Source organism: Gekko japonicus, unplaced genomic scaffold, assembly GCF_001447785.1.
Source record: "Gekko japonicus isolate JY-2015 unplaced genomic scaffold, Gekko_japonicus_V1.1 scaffold666, whole genome shotgun sequence".
NCBI classification, from domain to species: Eukaryota; Metazoa; Chordata; class Lepidosauria; order Squamata; family Gekkonidae; genus Gekko; species Gekko japonicus.
This window is the reverse complement of record NW_015160854.1, coordinates 565,593-584,514: the sequence shown is the minus strand read 5'-3', so window position 1 is coordinate 584,514 and position 18,922 is coordinate 565,593. Positions and strand designations below refer to the sequence as shown.

The following is an 18,922-nucleotide window of genomic DNA, read 5'->3' as shown; positions in this document are numbered from 1 at the left end:
GGGGTACTTCCCTCCTCCTGCTGCTTCCTCCTCTGCCTCCCCCCCCCGCGAGTATCGCGGGTCCCCCCTTGTATACAACTACTTCTGACACAAGGCCAGATATCGTTGTGGCCCCAAATAGAAACTTTTTGGTGTGTCATTCAATTCCATATTGGAAGTAAGTATATTTGGGCACAGTAAAATATCTTTTAATACTGGACGGAATTTTCAATTGAATCGTTAAATATTGATCTAAAACATTTTTTTTTCTTTCTGTACAGCATTCCAATTTTGGTCCTATTTTATTTATCGTTCATTGCCTTACACGTGTTACAGGGACTCTGTTGCTTGTTGTATTCTGCACTATTTGACCTCGGAAAAAGGCTGAGCCAAAACGTGTCAGGTCTTTTGTCTGTATTTGTAACTTTGTACCATTTATGAGGCTTTATTTGGGCCCCTACTAGGTTTTTATATGCCTTTGTAATAAACACTCTTTTGTACACTTACTTACGTTTTTAACTTTTGGCCCTCAATTAGTGGTTAAGACGCTGAGCTGCAGACCGGAAGGTCGGTAGTTCGGCAGTCCGAGACCCGAATGTGCCGCATGACGGAGTGAGCTCCCGTCTCCGGCCCCAGCTCCTGCCAACCTAGCAGTTCGAAAGCAAGAAATTGGAAGTAGATAAAGAGGTACCACTTTGGTGGGAAGGTAACAGCGTTCCGTGTGCCTTGGTGTTTAGTCATGCCGGCCACATGACCACGGAAACGTCTTCAGACAGCGCTGGCTCTTCGGCTTGGAAACGGAGATAAGCACCGCATCCCTAGAGTCAGATTCGACTGGCTTTCGAGCAAGGGAAACCTAGTTTTCTAAACTTCCTCTGGAGCTTTGTCCTTTGTCGGTTTAGATATTTTCTCCTCTTTTTGGTGGGCGGGGGTGGGGAGCTGCCTGTTCCCCTCCCCTCGATATGAGATCACCGGTTTTAGGAGAGTCGGGACAGGTGCTTCCCTTCTGGGCAGCCGGGATCCGAAGCCACAAAGGGGAAAACCTCCTTAAACCTTTCAAAGCTCCGGAGCGGAGAAGCGCCGAGGCCAGGTGGTTGGGGGAAACGGTCTCCCGCAACAGAAGATGCCTTAGGGGACAACGGCTCCGAGTCCTCCACCCAACAAGGGAAGCCGCATGAAAAGGGCTGTCAAACGAGTAATCCTATTTAATACGTCGGGCTTTGAGCAGACTAACTGGCTGATTTCCCTGACCCGGGCGGCCCGGGCTCGCTTGATCTTGTCCTATTTCGGGAGCTAAGCAGGGCCGGCCTCGGTTCATGCTCGGATGGGAAACCACCAAGGAAGCCCAGGGTCGCTACACAGAGTGTCATGCCTGCCCTTGACTCGGCCCCAGAGCCAGCTCCTGACAGCCTAAGAGGGGAGGATTCCGTGCCTTTAAGAGCCGAAGAAGCATCAGGATCTGCACCTACCGTAAGTACTGAGGAGGATACACAGCAATCTGAGTCAACTACAGGACAGTTTGCACCTGGGATTGAGCAGGCCATAAGCAGCCCCCCCCCTGCATCTCCCCCACCTGTAAATTGGCTTAGGGATCGGAGACGTCAGGAGCTGGCTAGCCGACGAAAAGAAGCACGTTCAAGCGGGCGGAGATCCTTGAGCCCTGAGTTTTAACAGCAGCCAGGACCTCGCACAAAGGTGCTAATGAGTTAATGGGCCAGAGCACTATTTAGTAGGGCCTCTGGCCATGAGCAAGTTGTGCTGGCAACCTCATTCATAGAACCGGAAGCTCTGCACCTTGATTCCTGTTTGACTCTGTGGCTTTTGACTCTGTGGGTTGTGTTTGGACTGCTCTGGCTCCTGACTTCCAGCTTTGAACCTGACCACGCCCTCGGCTTTGCTCCCTGTACTCTGACCTCTGGTAACGTTTGACTACGGCTCTGTCTGGTGTTTTGGGACTTGTTTAATGCTCTGCTGACTGCTCTCTCGGCTGACCTTTGGACTTGTATTGTGATTCCCTCTGTCTGCCTGCCTCCCTGGCTCTACCGTGACACAGAGACCGTTGTTGTTAGCCACTCAGTTGTGTTCGACTCTTGGCAATTTAATGGGCCAGCTCTCTCCGCGTTTTCCGATCTTGTCTGGTTTCTTTGGGTTCTTCCTCGCTCAGGCTGGTGTTGACTTTTATGGTGTCTGGCCACCGTGTTCTTTGGCGGCCAATTTGATGTGGTGGTTAAGTGAGCGGACTTGAATCTGGGAGGGCCGGGTTTGATTCCCCACGCCTCCACTTGCAGCTGCTGGATGACTTTAGGCAAGGCACAGTTCTCTCAGAGCTGTTCTTGAAAAAGAGCAGATTCCGTCAGAGATCCGTCAGGCCAACCTCCCTCGCAGTGTCTGTGGTGGGGAGGGGAAGGGAAAGGAGTTTGTAAGCCGCTCTGAGACACCTTTGGGTAGTAAAGGGCGGGGTATAAATCCAATCTCCTCTTCCTCCTCCTCCTCTTCTTCTTCTACCTTGGCCATGTATTATCAAATGTTGATTTTGGTTGTCCTTTCAAAGCTAAAGTCAGTTTGTCCATCTCCACCGGTTTGATGTTGTGTAAGACTCTAATCTGGGAGAACCGGGTTTGATTCCCCATTCCTCCATTTGTACCTGGCTGGATGATCTTGGGCAAGCCATAGTTCTCTCAGAGCTGTTATCTCAAGGACAGTTTCTGTCAAGAGCTCTCTCAGCCCCGCCTACCTTGCAGGGTGTCTGTTGTGGGGAGGGGGAAGGGAAAGGAGTTTGTAAGCCCCTCTGAGACTCCGAGTGAAGGGCGGGGTATAAATCCAATCTCTTCTTCTTCTTGCCGCTAACTAATCCAAGCAAAATTGCTTTTTTCTAGTGTGTTCTTCCACATTACATAGCCAAAATAAGTCAGTCGCAGTTTTGTGATTTTTCCTTCCCGATGGCATGTCTGGTTTTATGCCCTTCGATACGTGCTTGTGCAGTCCAAGGAATGTGCAGGTAGGCACACAGAGGGAGGCAATGGCAAACCGCCTCTGAATGTCTCTTGCCTTGAAAACCCTACAAGGTAGCCGTGAGTCAGGTGCGACCGGACGGCAGAGTTTCCACCACCAATCGGATGACTGCATTTAAATACATATTGGCCCTGACTTGGATAGCGCAGGCTGGCCCGATCTCGTCAGATCTCGGAAGCTAAGCAGGGTCAGCCCAGCAGCTGCATGTGGAGGAGTTGGGACTCAAACCCGGTTCTCCCAGACTGGAGTCCGCGCTCCTAACCACTACAACAAATTGGGACATTTAACTTCTTGGGAACAGATTAACTTCACAAAGGTTAACTTGCTACAGCTCGAACCCCAGGTAAGAGAGAGAGAGAGAGAAGAAGAAGAGTGAAGAAGAGTGGGGGGGGTCAACAGTGGGAGGGCTTCTAGTGTCCTGGCCCCACTGGTGGACCTCCTGATGGCCCCTGGTATTTCTGGCCACTGTGTGACACAGAGTGTTGGACTGGATGGGCCTTTGGCCTGATCCAACATTGGCGGCTCTTATGTTCTTAAGAAGAGATTGGATTTATACCCCACCCTTCACTACCCAAGGGAGTCTCAGAGTGGCTTACAAACTCCTTCCCCTTCCCCTCCCCACAACAGACACCCTGTGAGGTAGGTGGGGCTGAGAGAGCTCGTTTGAGGACTGCCCTCGAGAGAACTGCTCTGAGAGAACTTAAGACTGACCCAAGGTCACACCGGCAGCTGCATTTGGAGGAGTAGTGGAATCAAACCCGGTTCTCCCAGATTAGAGTCTACACTTCTAACCACTACGCCAAATTTGCTCTTAAGCAGGGCTACTTTTGGGCAGGAACACGCAGGAACGGAGTTCCGGCTGGCTCCCAAGTTGGCCACGCCCAGCAGGAACTCATTAGCATAATAGGCCACACCCAACAGCAGAAACTCATTAGCATAATAGGCCACACCCAACAGCAGAAACCCATTAGGATAGGCTACGTTAGGGGCGTGTGGCCTAACATGCAAAGGAGTCCCTGCTCCAAAAAAAGGCCCTGGGTTTTGACAACAAACAAGGTAAACCGAATAAGAAGCAAAAGGTGGGTGTGGCTGGATGACCACACTTCTGGTAACATGGGGGTGCGTCCTAATGTGCTAATGAGCTGTGCTGTCAGGGTTGTGGCCTAATATGCTAATGAGTTTCTGCTGTTGGGTGTGGCCTATTATGCTAATGAGTTCCTGCTGGGCTTTTTCTACAAAAAGAGCCCTGCACCACATCTTATCCCAGAGGTAATTTGCAAGAATATTTCAAAGACGATTCCACTGAAGTCACAGCTTTCCTAATTCAAGGAATTAGCTACGTTTTCAAACCGAGGTTCCCCCCCTGCATCTACTGTGGCTGCAAACAAAACGGAGCCTCTGGTGTGTGTGTGTGTGTGGGGGAAACAAGGCAGAGGAGCCGATCCCCCCTGCGCGCCACACGTCCTCCTCTCCGGCTTACCTGTGCAGTTGTGCCCATCGCCAGCATACCCGGGGAGGCACATGCAGCTGAAAGAGCCGCCCCCATGGTGCACGCAGCGTGCCCGATCCACAGGGGCACAGGTGTGGGTGCCTTCGGCGCAAGGATCGGATGGCGGCGCTACGGCTGAAAAGGAGAAAAAGAGAGTGGGGGGGGGAGATGGATTGGGAGCACCTTCCTGGGTGTGAGCGGCCATGCGCTGGGTCCGACCCTCTAGCCTCACATGGTCAGACTGGCCTCCTCTGACTGGCAGTGCCTCTCCTGGGTTTTAGCCAGAGGTCATTCACATCGCCCAAACACATCGGGGAACGCCAGTATGGGGTGGCGCTCTGCTACACACACATCCCAATGCTACACCCCCCCTCCCCCAGTGGCCCCACTGCTGGACCTCCTGATGGCACCTGGTATTTCTGGCCCCTGTGTGACACAGAGTGTTGGACTGGATGGGCCTTTGGCCTGATCCAACATTGGCTTCTCTTATGTTCTTATGTTTACTCCCACCTCTGGGGCTGCTGAGTGCGAGCTCCATCACAGTAAAGCTGCCTTTATTCTGGCACACAGCCTCAGGCAGAAGAAGAAGAGGAGATTGGATTGATACCCCACCTTCACTTGGAGTCTCAGAGCAGCTTACAATCTCCTTTCCCTTCCCCTCTTCCTCAAGAGAGCTCTCTCAGGTCTACCTACCTCACAGGGCATCTCTTGTGGGGAGGGGAAGGAAAAGAAGTCTGTAAGCCGCTCTGAGACTCCTTCGGGTAGTGCCAGTTTGGTGTCGTGGTTAAGTGCGCGGACTCTAATCTGGGAGAACCAAGTTTGATTCCCCACTCCTCCACTTGCACCTGGCTGGATGACCTTGGGCAAGCCATAGTTCTGTCAGAGCTGTTCTTGAAAAAGAGCAGTTTCTGTCAGAGCTCTCTCAGCCCCGCCTACCTCACAGGGCGTCTCTTGTGGGGAGGGGAAGGGAAAGGAGTTTGTAAGCCACTCTGAGACTCCTTTGGGTAGTGCCAGTTTGGCATAGTGGTTAAGAGCGTGGACTCTAATCTGGGAGAACCGGGTTTGATTCCCCACTCCCCCACTTGCAGCTGCTGGATGACCTTGGGCAAGCCGTAGTTCTGTCAGAGCTGTTCTCTCAAGGGCAGTTCTCTCAGAGCTCTCTCAGAGCTCTCTCAGCCCCGCCGACCTCACAGGGTGTCTGTTGTGGGGAGGGGAAGGGAAAGGAGTTTGTAAGCCGCTTGGAGACTCCGAGTGAAGGGCGGGGTATAAACCCAATCACCTCTTCTTCTTCTTCTAGTGAAGGGCGGGGTATAAACCCAATCTCCTCTTCTTCTCTGTCTTCCCCAGGCTTCACCCCTAAACCTCCAGGAGTTTCCCAAACTGGAGCTGGCAACCCGACCTGTGTGGCATTAGACCCCCAGATAAAGCCCCGCCCCTCCTCAAACCCCGCCCTCCCCGGGGCTTCACCCCCAACCCCCCCCCCCCTTCCCCCCCCCCCCAATGCCTCTCTCTGCTGCTGGCAGCGGCTGAACATGAAAAGCTAATTAATACCACGCCGGAAAAAACCGTTTCGGGCCAAACCCTGATGTCATTTGAAGGGAAGTGGCAAATCTCCCCCCCCCCCACCCCGACATCAGCAGAAGCCTGGGAAAAGGCAGAAGAGCCAAAAGGCTTGGGGGGGGGGAGGCGGTGTTCAGCCGGGATTCTTTCCTGAAACTTCACATGGAGGCCGGGCAGGCAGGAGGTCGGGGAGGACCAGGGTATGAGTACTGAGTATCCCACAGGAGCAATATTCCCTTTAAGCTGTGGAGTCTTGTGAGCAAAAATTCTGCTTTGTGAGCCGCTGGCATTCAAGTCGTGAGCGAGCGGTTTGGCTACTGCATAAATCAGTTTGCTCTGGAGCCCTCCTTCCTGAGCTAAGGCAAAAATGCGTGAGCTGGAGGCTAAAGAACTGTGAGCCAGCTCACACCAACTCAGCTTAGAGGGAACACTGCACAGGAGCGCTGAAGAAGCAGCCTGAGATGATACCGGGTGCCGGCAGCGCTCCCTCTAAGCTGCGGAGCCTTGTGAGCAAAAATCCCTGCTTTGTGAGCCGCTGGCATTAAAGTCGTGAGCGAAGCGATTGGGCTGCTGCAGGGATTAATTTGCTCTGGAGCCCTCCCTTCCTGAGCTAAGACAAAAATGCGTGAGCCGGAGGCTAAAAAAACTGTGAGCTGGCTCACACTAGCTCAGCTTAGAGGGGACACTGGGCGCAGGATTCGTCTCCCTGAGAATTGTAGCTCTGGTTAGAAACCGCAAGTTTCCAGTTGTCCAAGCCCCAAAGGTAATGATCAAAGTGCTTGTGTGTGTGTGTGTGCTGCAGGGGTCCCCGACAAGGCGCCCGTCGGCAACATGGGCAACATGGGGCCTGCCGACATCTTTCCAGGTGCCCACCAAGTGTTTGCAGAAAGCGGGTGGAGCCCAGTGTTCCCTCTAAGCTGAGTTAGTGAGAGCTAGCTCACAGTTTTTTTAGCCTCCGGCTCACACATTTTTGTCTTCGCTCAGGAAGGAGGCCTCCAGAGCAAACTAATTTATGCAGCCAAATTTGCTCGCTCACAACTTTAATACCAGTTGCTTGCAAAGTAGAATTTTTGCTCACAAGACTCCACAGCTTAGAGGGAGCATTGGTGGAGCAGGGCTTCTGATAGGCTACTTAGATCCCTTTCGCACACACTACTGCCAAGACAAGTCTCCCCCATCCTATAATTATGCATTTGATTTTTTTCCCTACCTAAATGCAGAACTTTACATCTATCCCCGTTGACATTCATTTTACTTGTTTCAGCCCAGTTTTCCCGCCTGTCAAGATCATCCTGTATCCTGACTCCGTCTTCTACTGTATTTGCTACCCCTTCCAATTTAGTATCATTTGCAAATTTAATAAGCATTCTCTCTATCCCTTCATCCAAATCACTGATAAAGCTGTTGAACAAAACAGGTCCCAGGACAGATCCTTGAGGCACTCCTCTCCGAGAGGACGAGGAACCACTCACAAGCACTCTTTGGGCTTGCCCAGGCCGAGGCAAATTGCGGCCAAATGCTGAATTTGCGGCCTCACAGCCCGGAGCAGTTCTTCCTCAAAGAGGACTAGCCTCTCACCTAGACAACTGGCTCTGTCAGCTGCCAGCTGGAACCCGCTGGGGCACTCGCACCGGTAGCTGCCCACGGTATTCACACACACCGACTCCCGGCTGCACCGACTGATGCCCTCGGCACACTCGTTGATGTCTAAGGAGAGCAGAAGAGAGGAGATCAGTGTTCTGTTATTTATTCATTTGCGGTTTTTTATAGTCCGCCTTGCTCACTTGAACTCAAGGCAGCTGACGCAGAGTGAGTCAATACAAATGACAGATGGGGCATAGAATCATAGAGTTCCTTAGAGTTAAAAAGGGTCCCAGAGGAGATCCAGGAAAGTACAGGCCAGTCAGTCTGACGTCGATACTGGGTAAGTTGGTGGGAACTGTTATTAAGGAGAGAGAATTAGTAGGCACATTGACGAACAGAAACTATTGAGGCAGACTCAGCATGGGTTCTGTAACGGAAGATCTCACCTCACTAACCTGTTAGTGTTCTTTGAGGGGGTAAACAAACATGTGGACAAGGGGGACCCAAGAGATGTTGTTTACCTTGACTTCCAGAAAGCTTTTGATAAAGTTCCTCATCAAAGGCTCCTAAGTAAGCTCAATAGTCACGGGATAAAAGGACAAGTCCTCTTGTGGATCAAAAACTTGCTGATTAATAGGAAACAGAGAGTGAGTATAAATGGGAAATTTTCTCAGTGGAGGGTGGTAAGCAGCGGGGTACCACAGGAATCAGTACTCGGTCCAATGCTATTTAACTTGTTTATTAATGATTTGGAGTAAGCAGTGAAGTGGCTAAATTTGCAGATTACACGAAGTTGTTCAGGGTAGTAAGAACCAGGGAGGATTGTGAGGCACTCCAAAGGGGTCTGTCGAGGATGGGCAAGTGGGCGTCAGGGTGGCAAATGGGGTTCAATGTGGCCAAGTGCAAAGTGATGCACATTGGATCCAAAAATCCTGATTCTAAATACACGTTGATGGGGTCTGAACTGGCAGAGACTGACCAAGAGAGAGATCTTGGAGTCGTAGTAGATAACTCACTGAAAATGTCGAGACAGTGTGTGACTGCAATATAAAAAGCCAACACTATGCTGGGGATTATTAGGAAGGGGATTGAAAACAAATCAGCCAATATCATAATGCCCCTCATTTGGAGTAGTGTGTACAGTTCTGGTCACCACACCTCAAAAAAGATATTATGGCATTGGAAAAAGTGCAGAAAAGGGCAACTCGGATGATAAAAGGGTTGGAACACTTTCCCTATGAAGAAAGGTTAAAGTGCTTGGGGCTCTTTCGCTTGGAGAAACGACGGCTGAGGGGAGACATGATCGAGGTTTATAAGATTATGCATGGGAAAGAGCAGGTAGAGAAAGAGGTCCTTTTCTCCCTTTCTCACAAGACACGAACTCGTGGGCACTCAATGAAATTGCTGAGTGGTCGGGTTAGAACGGATAAAAGGGAGTCCTTCTTCACCCAGAGAGTGATTAACACGTGGAATTCATGGCCACAGGAGGTGGCGGCGGCTACAAGCATGGAAGGCTTCAAGAGGGAATTGGATAAACATATGGAGCAGAGGTCCATCAGTGGCTATTAGCCGCGAAGTATAGATAGGAACTCTTGGTCTGGGGCGAGTGATGCTCTGTCATCTTGGTGCTTGGGGGGGGGGGCAACAGTGGGAGGGCTCCTGGAGTTCTGGCCTCACTGGCGGACCTCCTGATGGCCCCTGGTATTTTTGGCCACCGTGTGACAGAGTGTTGCACTGGATGGGCCCTTGGCCTGATCCAACACTGGCTTCTCTTATGTTCTTATGTTGTTAGGAATTCCCGGTCTGGGGCAAGTGATGCTCTGTCTTCTTGGTGCTTGGGGGGGGGGGGCAATCAGTGGGATGGCTTCTAGTGTCCTGGCCCCACTGCTGGACCTCCTGATGGCCCCTGGTATTCTTGGCCACTGTGTGACAGAGTGGTGGACTGGATGGTCCTTTGGCCTGATCCAACACTGGCTTCTCTTATGTTCTTATGTTGTTAGGAACTCTCGGTCTGGGGCAAGGGATGCTCTGTCTTCTTGGTGCTTGAGGGGGGGCAACAGTGGGAGGGCTTCTAGTGTCCTGGCCCCACTGGTGGACCTCCTGAGGGCCCCTGGTGTTTTTGGCCACTGTGTGACACAGGGTGGTGGACTGGATGGGCCTTTGGCCTGATCCAACATTGGCTTCTCTTGTGTTCTTGTGTTCTTATGAATGGACCTCCAGGTATGTTTAGCCTAGAGAGGAGACAACTGAGAGGTGATACGATAATCATCTTCAAGTACTTGAAGGACTGGGCCTATAGAGGATGGTGCGGAGTTGCAATTTAGAGATCTGTCCTGGCAACAGCTTTCTATTGGCTCAATGGCTTTTCTTTCTGCACTGAGAACTTCGGCCCCGCCGGGGGGGAAAGTTTGCCCCGCAAGCCACGAAAATCTGGCCACGGGCCTGGGCTGCAGAAAGACAGGAGACCTCCTCAAGAGGGCCATTCCACAACATGGGGGGAATAAGAGAGAAGGTACGTGTGGGGGCAGCTGTTGATTTTTGCCCGTTGGCAGCTCGGCACCAGCAGAAGGCCCCGGCCAGATGAGCGGAACTGTCACGGCAGAGCAGAGTGTGAGAGGCGGTCTTGCCGATATGAGGGTCCGAGGCCTTGAAGAGCTTTGGATGTGATAGCCAGTCCCTTAAATTGAGCCCGGTAGCTGACGGGCAGCCAGTGGAGTGCCCGGAGGATGGGAATAATATGCATTCTAATGCTTACTTTAAAAACATCAACAACCTCAGATATGCATACGATACCACTCTAATGGCAGAAAGTGAAGAGGACCTCAAGAGCCTCTTGCTGAGGATGAAAGAGGAGAGCGCAAAGGTTGGCTTGAAACTCAACATCAAAGATCATGGCATCCGGCCCCATCACGCCTTGGCAAAGAGGAGGAGGAGGAGATTGGATTATATACCCCGCCCTTCACTACCCAAAGGAATCTCAGAGTGGCTTACAAACTCCTTTCCCTTCCCCTCCCCACAACAGACACCCTGTGAGGTAGGTGGGGCTGAGAGAGCTCTTTCAAGGACAGCTCTTGTCAGAACTATGGCTTGCCAATTCGCCTCCCCAAATACAGATGTGGCATGACAAAATATGGGACCTATTTATTTTGGATAAGCTGACGCAGGTCACTCAAGTTAATACGTCCAATACATCAAAGGCACATGATAGGTTTGTAGCGGTTTGGTATAAGGTGCTTCAGTATATGTCAGAAAAAGACAAATACCGCTTATGCTCCGTGGATACGTTTCTAGGGGTTTGCAGATTCACAGCGTAGGAGGTAGCACATTAGAATCGATCGCCATTGGGGAAACGGGCTCGATTGTCTTTTGTCTCTTTAACTGGTTTGCGGATAAGGGGGTTATAAGTATGGTTAGTGGGTTAAGCTACAATGGGATCTGGGAATGTCTGTTTAGCTTATCACTCACTGTAAAGAAGGCAGTTTGTGATTTGTATGTCTTGGTTGTTGCTCTCTTGTGTTTTCTATTAATAAAAGGAAAAAAAAAGAACTATGGCTTGCCCAGGGTCATCCAGCAGCTGCAAAGAAAGGAGTGGGGAATCAATCCCCAAGTAGAGGAGTGAGGGAAGAAGGAGGAGGAGAAGGAGATTGGATTTATACCCGGCCCTTCCCAAGGGAGTCTCAGAGTGGCTTACAAACTCCTTTCCCTCCCCCTCCCCACAACAGACACCCTGTGAGGCAGGTGGGGCTGAGAGAGCTCTTGACAGAAACTGCTCTTTTTCCAGGACAGCTCTTGTCAGAACTATGGCTTGCCCAAGGTCATCCAGCAGCTGCAAGTAGAGGAGTGGGGAATCAAACCCGGTTCTCCCAGATTAGAGTCCGCGCACTTAACCACGACACCAAACTGGCTGGACTGGAAGGGGAAGTCGTGGAAGCAGTGACAGGATTCACGTTCTTGGGATCCAAGATCACTGCAGACGGTGACTGCATCCATTTAATTAAAAGATGCCTGCTCCTTGGGAGGAAAGCGATGGCGAACCTAGACAGCATGATTAAAAGTAGTGACATCTCCCTGCCAACAAAAGTCCGCGTGGTCAAAGCAATGGTATTCCCAGTTGTCATGTATGGCTGTGAGAGTTGGACTATCAGGAAGGCCGAGCGCCGAAGAATAGATTCTTTTGAACTATGGTGCTGGAGAAGACTCTTGAGAGTCCCTTGGACTGCAAGGAGATCAAATTAGTTCATCCTAAAAGAAATCAACCCTGACTGTTCCCTGGAAGGCCGGATACTGAAGCTGAAGCTCAAAGACTTTGGCCACCCAATGAGACGGGCACACTCACTGGATGCTGGGAAAGATTGAAGGTCAAAGAAGAAGGGGACGGCAAAGGATGAGGTGGTTAGATAGTGTTATCGATGCCACAAGCATGAAGTTAAGCAAACTTCAGAGGACAACGGGGGACAGGAGGGCCTGGCGTGACAACAACAAATGCTTACTTCTAGGCCTAGAGAAGAGTGTTTGTCCTAACAAGACAGAGAGCTTCAGAGGACTTCTCATTATCAGCTGCAGTCTCCAGAACTCCCCCCCCCCCAATCTGGCACATTCCGGCCAAGACACTCAGCCCCCTTCCAGCTACGAAAACACAACCGGAGCCAAACGATTCCAGATGTTTTCGGGGGGGAACAAAGTCCCAGGGCTGACGCTTCCAAACGTGTTTGAAAAACATACACAGTTTGGCTTTGACGACAGGAGCGATCCTCTTTCCCCGCAAAAGCTCCTTCAGAGTAACGGGAGTTCTGAGCAAGCGTGCGCTTCGGACAACTGCGGGGACTGCCGTTTGAAGCGAGCCTGCTCTATTCCCCAGTCCTTGCTTTAAAATCTAGCTGCTTCCCGCAGAGTCCTCTTAAGCAGCGGGCCGATGTGCTGGTGATGACACGGAATGTTCATAAATATTCTGTCTACAGAGGGAGAAGAGTTCAGGCCCACAGTTCCCCAATAAGGATTTTAAACAATTGGTTTGGTTAAGGGAGGAGGAGGAGGAAGAAGAAGAAGAAGAAATAATAATAACAACAACAACAACTGGATTTATACCCTGCCCTTCACTACCCAAAGAAGTAGTCTCAGGGAGGTTTACAATCTCCTTTCCCTTCCCCTCCCCACGACAGACACCCTGTGAGGTAGGTGGGGCTCAGAGAGCTCTTTCGATGACAGCTCCTGAAAGAACAGCTCCGAGAGAACTTGTGACTGACCCAAGGTCACCCAGCTGGCTGCATGCGGAGGAGTGGGGAATCAAACCCGGTTCTCCTAGATTAGAGTCCGCGCTCTTAACCACTGCACCAAACTGCCTCTCAAAACCCCACACAAAACCTCACAGGGAAGGCACTACAGGCATATGTGGCAGGAAGCACCACGAGTATAATTGTGTAGATGCTAGCAAAGTGAACATACACCTGAAGTCATACAGATCGTGAGGGAGTTCTCACGTGTGACAGTTCCTCACACAGGAGTCCTGAATTCAGATCCCCACCTGGCCCTGAAGATCATTAGGTGACCCTGGGCGAATCACTCACTTTTCTCAGTCTTGCCTACCTCAATAGCTGGTGTGACACCAGAACAGGAGAAAGCCAGATACATTGCCCTGAGCTTCTCAAAGAAAGGATGGGACGAGAACGGACAGACAGACATCCCTTTCCTTCAGTGCAGCTATGTGCACTTGAAACCCGACCACGTTCCAGTCCACCATGGGAATAAGGCAGCTTCACAAATCTCCGAAGTTACTAGCTTACCTGGAGGAGGAGGAGATTGGATTTATACTCCACTCTTCACTTGGAGCCTCAGAGCGGCTTACAAACGTCTGTCCCTTCCCCTTCCCACAACAGACACCCTGTGAGCTAGGTGGGGCTGAGAGAGCTCTTTCAAGGACAGCTCTTGTCAGAACTATGGCTTGCCCAGGGTCATCCAGCAGCTGCAAGTAGAGGAGTGGGGAATCAAACCCGGTTCTCCCAGATTAGAGTCCGCACACTTAACTACTACACCAAACTGGCCTACGTGACTGGCTTTCTGGGGGGCTGCAAATTTTAGAAACACCACTCTCTTGCCATTCACAAAACTGTCCTTGACTGATTGCCTGGGAACAACTCTCAGTTCGCCATAGGTAACCAAGCGCAAAACTATTCCCAAGCCTAGTTAGAAGCATGGCCCTTCAGCCTGCTGTTGTAGAACCGCTGCTTGCTGCTTCTCGCGCTGCCAAAAACTGAACGTCTGGGTCAGGACTGAGGTTTATCATTATTTCTCTGTGAAGAACCACAGGACCGTCACCTAGAAAAGCCCAGATGTTTTGCAAAGAGGAAGCAAGACCAGAGAGTAAACTTCTGCACCTCTGGAAGTTGCGTTGACGCATTCCCCATGTACTTATTCAGCTTGGCGATCACACATGTTGATTTTCAGCCTGAGAAGGTACCCTACGGCCACATAACAATTCTACAGCAAGAATGCTACAATGACAACAACAGCCGTTTAAAACAACTTATGCATTAAAATATTAGGCACGGTGTGACCACAACAGACATCGGCCCATGAGCTATTCAGTTCCAAGGCCTTCCGAAAAAGAAACATCTTCAAACACAGGGCTCAGACATCTTCTCATTCGACCCATAAAGCAGTCAACTGCCCCAATTTGCCTTGGGGCAAGCAGGGAATGGAGAGGTGTTTAACCCTTCGAACGCCACTTGGTTTCACTGTTCATAACCTGGCTCCCAGCTCTGTCGTTAGCATTTTCAAGAGAAGGCATAAAGGGCACATCTTTTCTCCTTCAGTTTGGTGTAGTGGTTAAGTGTGCGAACTCTAATCTGGGAGAACCGGGTTTGATTCCCCACTCCTCCACTTGCACCTGGCCGGATGACCTTGGGCCAGTCACAAGCTCTGTCAGAGCTGTCCTTGAAAAAGAGCAGTTTCCGTCAGAGCTCTCTCAGCCCCACCCACCTCACAGGGTGTCTGTTGTGGGGAGGGGAAGGGAAAGGAATTTGTAAACCGCTGTGAGACTCCAAGTGAAGGGCGGGTTATAAATCCAATCTCCTCTCCTCCTCCTCCTCCTCTTCAAAAAGCTAAAAACAGAGCTGGTCTCAAAGAGTGAAAAAAACCCTGTATATGGCGTGGCCTCATTTGGAACACTATGTACAGTTCTGGCCATCTCCAAGAGGGGATTGGATAAACCTATGGAGCAGAGGTCCACAAGGTATAGATGGAAGATGCTGTCTGGGGCAGTGATGCCCTGTATTCTTGGGACTTGGGGGGGAAACAGTGGGAGGGCTTCTGGAGTTCTGGCCCCCGCTGGTGAACCTCCTGATGGCCCCTGGGTTTTGGCCACTGTGTGACATGGAGTCTTGGACTGGATGGGCCACTGGCCTGATCCAACATGGCTTCTCTTATGTTCTTATAAGGGGACTGGATGAACAATCTGGAGCAGAGGTCCATCAGGGGGTATTGGCCACAAGGTGTAGATGGAACACTCTGTCTGGGGCAGTGATGCTCTGTCCTCTTGGTTCTTGGTTTGGGGGGGGGGCACAGTGGGAGGGCCTCTGGAGTTCCGGCCCCTGAGGGCACCTGAATTTTGGCCACTGTGTGACACAGAGTATTGGACTAGAGGGGCCACTGGCCTGATCCAACATGGGTTCTTATGTTCTTATGTCTGCGGAGGTGATGCTCTGTATTCTTGGTGCTCGGGGGGCAAGAGTGAGACTGCTTTTGGAGTTCTGTCCCCGCTGGTGGACCTCCTGATGGCACCTGGGCTTTGGCCACTGTGTGTGACACAGAGTATTGGACTGGATGTGCCATTGGCCTGATCCAACATGGCTTCTCTGATGTTCGTATGTCTGGGGCAGAGATGCCCTGTATTCTTGGGGCTTGGGGGGAAACAGTGGGAGGGTTTCTAGAGTTCTGGCCCTGCTGGTGGACCTCCTGATGGCCCCTGGGCTTTGGCCACTGTGTGACACAGAGTGTTGGACTGGATGAGCCACTGACCTAATCCAACATGGCTTCTCTTATCTTCTTATGTCTGAGGCAGTGATGCTTTGCGTTCTTGGTGCTTGGGGGTGGGGGCAACAGTGGGAGGGCTTCTGGAGTTCTGGCCCTGCTGGGAGACCTCCTGTTGGCCCCTGGGTTTTGGCCACTGTGAGACACAGAGTACTAGACTGGATGGGCCACTGGCCTGATCCAACAAGGCTTCTCTTATGTTTGTAAGTGGCAGCGGTAGGGTTAAACCTCACTCTCTGTTTCCTGCAGAAATTGGAATACTGTGTGCAATTCTGGTCACCACACCTTAAAAAGGATATTATAGCAGAAAAGGGCAACTCGAATGATAAAAGGGTTAGAACACTTTCACTATGAGGAAAGGTTAAGGCGCTTAGGGCTCTTTCGCTTGGAGAAACGACGACTGAGGGGGTGACATGATTGAGGTTTATAAGATTGTGCATGGGAAAGAGCAGGTAGAGAAAGAGGGACTTTTCTCCTTTTCTCACAATACAAAAAACCTGAGAGGTGCGTGTTCGCCACCACCTCTGGATCTCAAAGACGGGGCAGGCTGATGTGAGCAGAGGTGGTCCTTCGGGTATTCCACACCCGAGCCGCTCAAGGCTTTCAAGGACGCCATCGGCATCTTGAACTGAGCCCCCCAAAGCACCAGCAGCCACGACAACCCCCTACCTGTGCATTCCTTGCCGTCTCCCCAGTAACCGGCGGTGCACTCGCAGGTATAATCCAGACCGGAGCCTGCCTGGCAGCGTGCCGTAGTGTCGCACGAGTGGGTGCCGTCGTAGCACGGGTTCAACGTGGTCGGAGCAGAATCGTCTGGATAGGCAAGGAATGCAGAGAAGTGACTGTTTGTCCCTTTATTATTTCTATACCGCCCGTAGCCGAAGCTCTCAGGGTGGTTTACAGCAAGTATAAAAACAAAAGAACACAACAGATCAGACATTAAGAGTTAAAAACTAATTTAAAATAACACAAATATTGAATGGCATTGAAAACAATAGACCAGACCCCCCCAAAAAAAGACCTAGCCCAAAGCAAAAGAGCAGTAATTGTATCGGGCCCCTGCATGACCAGGGAGGTCTTTAAAGGCCTCCGCAAAGAGGGCTGTCTTAACCTGGCGCCAAAAAGATGGCAAATCTGGTGCCAGGCGGGGGCAGCGGGGAGGTTGTTCCAAAGACAGGTAAAGGTAAAGGTTCCCTTGCTCGAAAAGCCAGTCGAATCCGACTCTAGGGTTGCGGTGCTCATCTCCGTTTCCAAGCCTAAGAGCCAGCGCCGTCCGAAGACGTTTCCATGGTCATGTGGCCGGCATGACTAAACACCGAGGCACACGGAATGCTGTTACCTTCCCACCGAAGTGGTACCTATTTATCTACTTGCAATTTCTTGCTTTCGAACTGCTAGGTTGGCAGGAGCTGGAACTAGAGACAGGAGCTCACGCCGTCATGCGGCACACTCAGGTCCCAAACTGCTGAACTACCGGCCTCCCACAGCCTGCAGTTCAGCGTCTTAACCCCTTGAGTCACTGCAGCTCCAAAGACAGGGGCCACCCCCAAAAAGGCCCTCCCCCAAAAAAGGCCCTCCCCCCTCAAGGGGTTGGCACCCAGCGGAAGGCCCCAGAGGTTGAGCGTAGTGTCCGGAGAGATGGGGTTTGGAAGAGGCGCGCCAACAGATACTGTGGTCCCTAGCCGTGCAGGTTAGGAGGAGACCCACTGCTTGGTGCCAGTATCACAGTGTTTATTAAAATAAAGAGACAAAAGAAATATGGTAAGTGCAACCAGCTGTATTCTTTCTTGGGAACTGGAAGCAAGCTAGCCACATCTTGCAGTTCTAGTGAGCAGAGGACCTAAAATGTGACGTTAAAGCAGATGTTCACTTACACAGAGTACATAAGCACATTCATAAAACTCATCCTTGGAGAGTGATGTCAGCCTCACCTTTACCATCTGTCTGAAGAAGTGAGAACTGACTCAAGAAAGCTCATAGTTAAAGGTAAAGGTTCCCTTGCTCGAAAGCCAGTCGAGTCCAACTCTAGGGTTGCAGTGCTCATCTCCGTTTCAAAGCCGAAGAGCCAGCGCTGTCCGAAGACGTTTCCGTGGTCATGTGGCCGGCATGACTAAACACCGAGGCGCACGGAACACTGTTCCCTTCCCACCGAAGTGGTACCTCTTTTACTTGCAATTTCTTGCTTTCGCACTGCTAGGTTGGCAGGAGCTGGAACTAGAGACGGGAGCTCACTCCGTCACGCGGCACACTCGGGTCTCAAACTGCTGAACTACTGACCTTCGACAGCCTGCAGTTCAGCATCTTAACCACCTGCGCCACCGCAGCTCCCAAGAAAGCCCATACCCTGCCACAAACACTGTTCCCTTCCCACCGAAGTGGTACCTCTTTTACTTGCAATTTCTTGCTTTCGCACTGCTAGGTTGGCAGGAGCTGGAACTAGAGACGGGAGCTCACTCCGTCACGCGGCACACTCGGGTCTCAAACTGCTGAACTACTGACCTTCGACAGCCTGCAGTTCAGCGTCTTAACCACCTGCGCCACCGCAGCTCCCAAGAAAGCCCATACCCTGCCACAAATTTTGTTAGTCTTTAAGGTGCTTCCTACCAACCTAGCAGTTCAAAAGCAAGAAACTGCAAATCGATAAATAGGTGGGAAGGTAACAGTGTGACAGAGTGTTGGACTGGATGGGCCATTGGCCTAGTCCAACATTGGCTTCTCTTATGTTCTTACGAATGAATGACCTCCAACCAATGCTCCCTTCTAAGCTGTAGAGTCTTGTGAGCAAAAATTGTGAGCTACTGGAATTAAAGTTGTGAGCAGTGTTCCTTATAAGCTGAGTTAGTGTGAGCTAGCTCACAGTTTTTTAGCCTCTGGCTCACCCATTTTTGCCTTCGCTCAGGAAGGAGGGCTCCGGGGAAATACTAATTGATGCAGCAGCCAAATGGTTTGCTCACCATTTTCATGCCGGTAGCTCACAAAGTAGAATTTTTGCTCACAAGACTCCACAGTGTAGAGGGAGCATTGGTTGTGAGCGAGCAATCTGGCTGCTACGTAAATGAGCTTGCTCTGGAGCTCTCCTTCCTGAGCGGAGACAAAAAAATGTCTGAGCTGGAGGCTAAAAAACTGTGAGCTGGCTCACACTCACTCCGCTTAGAGCGAACACTGCCTCCAGCATCCTCCAGTTAACAGCCTTGCTCAGGTCTTGCAAACGGAGGGCCTTTGTGGCTTCCTTGATTGAGCCAATCCGTCTTATATGGGGTCTCCCTCTTTCCC

At 51.1% G+C, this 18,922-nt stretch overlaps 1 protein-coding gene across 1 annotated transcript in view; it reads right to left on the bottom strand.

Moving 5' to 3' along the window:
- NID2 (nidogen 2) overlaps positions 1–18,922 on the bottom strand; it is a 111,213-nt gene that overhangs the window by 30,215 nt on the left and 62,076 nt on the right. The window contains exons 9-11 of the mRNA XM_015421483.1: positions 16,319–16,462; positions 7,619–7,747; positions 4,472–4,615 (exon numbers count right to left, since the gene is read on the bottom strand). Coding sequence (XP_015276969.1) covers positions 4,472–4,615; positions 7,619–7,747; positions 16,319–16,462 — 417 coding nt within the window. The remainder of the gene's footprint in view (positions 1–4,471; positions 4,616–7,618; positions 7,748–16,318; positions 16,463–18,922) is intronic.